Source organism: Rhinopithecus bieti, unplaced genomic scaffold (assembly GCF_001698545.2).
Source record: "Rhinopithecus bieti isolate Rb0 unplaced genomic scaffold, ASM169854v2 scaffold_32096, whole genome shotgun sequence".
Taxonomy (NCBI): Eukaryota; Metazoa; Chordata; class Mammalia; order Primates; family Cercopithecidae; genus Rhinopithecus; species Rhinopithecus bieti.
This window is the reverse complement of record NW_016813886.1, coordinates 1,031,600-1,033,205: the sequence shown is the minus strand read 5'-3', so window position 1 is coordinate 1,033,205 and position 1,606 is coordinate 1,031,600. Positions and strand designations below refer to the sequence as shown.

The following is a 1,606-nucleotide window of genomic DNA, read 5'->3' as shown; positions in this document are numbered from 1 at the left end:
TGACAACATCACAACACACTGTGTTCCTCTCGGACCTCATTGTCAAACGGGCTACACAAAACTGACCTCACAGGTGGTTGTGAGAAATGGAAGAATGCATGTAGTAGTGGTCACTTGTATCATTAAAGTCATTGCAAGGGTGCTTTCAAAGCTTCTATTTCCTGCCACAGAGATATGGGCTGACCCCTTTACCAATGGATTGCTGTATGGCCTTGGGCCATTCTCCCTGCTCTCTTGGCATCAGGCTTTCTATCTGTAATATGGGTGTTTGACTAACATGCGGTATCCTTTGAAACAGACTCTGATTTCCCTTCATATTCCCTGCTTCACTCTCCAAGAGGAAGAGGGAAGGGGCCCTCTCACCCTGACTCTGGCCTTCAGGATGTCACAAGGTACCCTGGACTGTTTGTGAACCACCGCCAACCTATTCATACGCTAAAGTTTAATAAGATGGTATTAGGAGGTGGGACCTGTGGGAGGTGATTAGGTCATAAGGGTAGAGCCTTCATGAATGGGATTAGTACTCTCATAATGGGCTGAAGAGAAAAGGGCTTCCCTATCTACCACGAGAAGAAAAAGCTAGAAGCTGCCATCTGTAAGGAAGCAGGCCTTAGGAGATGTGGAATCTGCCAGTGCCTTGATCTTGGACTTCCAGCCTCCAGAAATGTGAAAAATAAATGTCTGTTGTTTATAAGCCATAGAAATTTTATGGGCTTATAGGGAAATTTCTATGCGCAAATAGAAATTTTGTTAAAGCAGCCACACAGTGGAATAAGAGACAAGGTGGGTGGAGTTTGGGTTCACCTACCTCCAGACATTGCCTCTGGATGAGGGCTCCTGCCCCTCCCACTTGAATCAATCCCTCCTCAAGGAGGACATTTTACCTGACACCTCTAATCAGCCCCCAAGTGAGGCTCCCATCCTGCAGAAATCCCTGACCTGGCTCTGATGAACTCTTTCCTTTCAAAACCAAACTGCAGGAGAGCAGGGCCTTTGACTGGTCTCGACAGAGCCCACTGAGCAGTCTGCCAGTGTCACCCATGCTATGCAGAGCTCCCACCTATTGTCAAAGGGCCCCACATTCACTCACTAACCAAAGTTCCCTTTTGTAAGATCCCTTGGTCCTTTCTAACTCCCAGAGACCATGGGAACCCCTACACTGCCCAGCAGTCTCCTTTATTGATCTCTCACAAACCCTACCTGCTACCAAACTCCCCTTCAGGGACTGTTGTTCAGCCCTGGTTTCCATGGGCTACTTCTCCCTGATGCTCTGCCCCCTGCAACTTGCTGTCAGAAAACCCTCCCATCCTCTGCCTCCATTTCTGCCACCTCTGATTAATACCCTTGCCCCGTCATTCTTTTTCTCAACAGGAATGTCCACCCAATGTGTGCTTCTCCTAAACATTCTGCCAATTTCTTGTTTCTGCCAGGCTGATTCCCATTCCAAGGATTTCCCTGGTTAGTTACGTGATGCCCTAAGCTCCCACCAGCCCTCTCACCCAGACCCTGCCTCCTACCAGCTCACCCTGCTCCAGCTCAGCCATTGGGAGCTCATTAAGTTGGCTTCTGACTTTTTTGACACACCAACATCCTTCAGTTTGTAGCA

The 1,606-nt window shown here is 48.4% G+C and overlaps 1 protein-coding gene across 1 annotated transcript in view; it reads left to right on the top strand.

The window, feature by feature from the left end:
- The first annotated feature begins 277 nt into the window (after positions 1–277).
- BMS1 (BMS1 ribosome biogenesis factor) overlaps positions 278–1,606 on the top strand; it is a 52,867-nt gene continuing 51,538 nt past the window's right edge. The window contains 1 exon segment of the mRNA XM_017849005.1: positions 278–282. Within this exon segment, the coding sequence (XP_017704494.1) occupies positions 278–282 (5 nt within the window).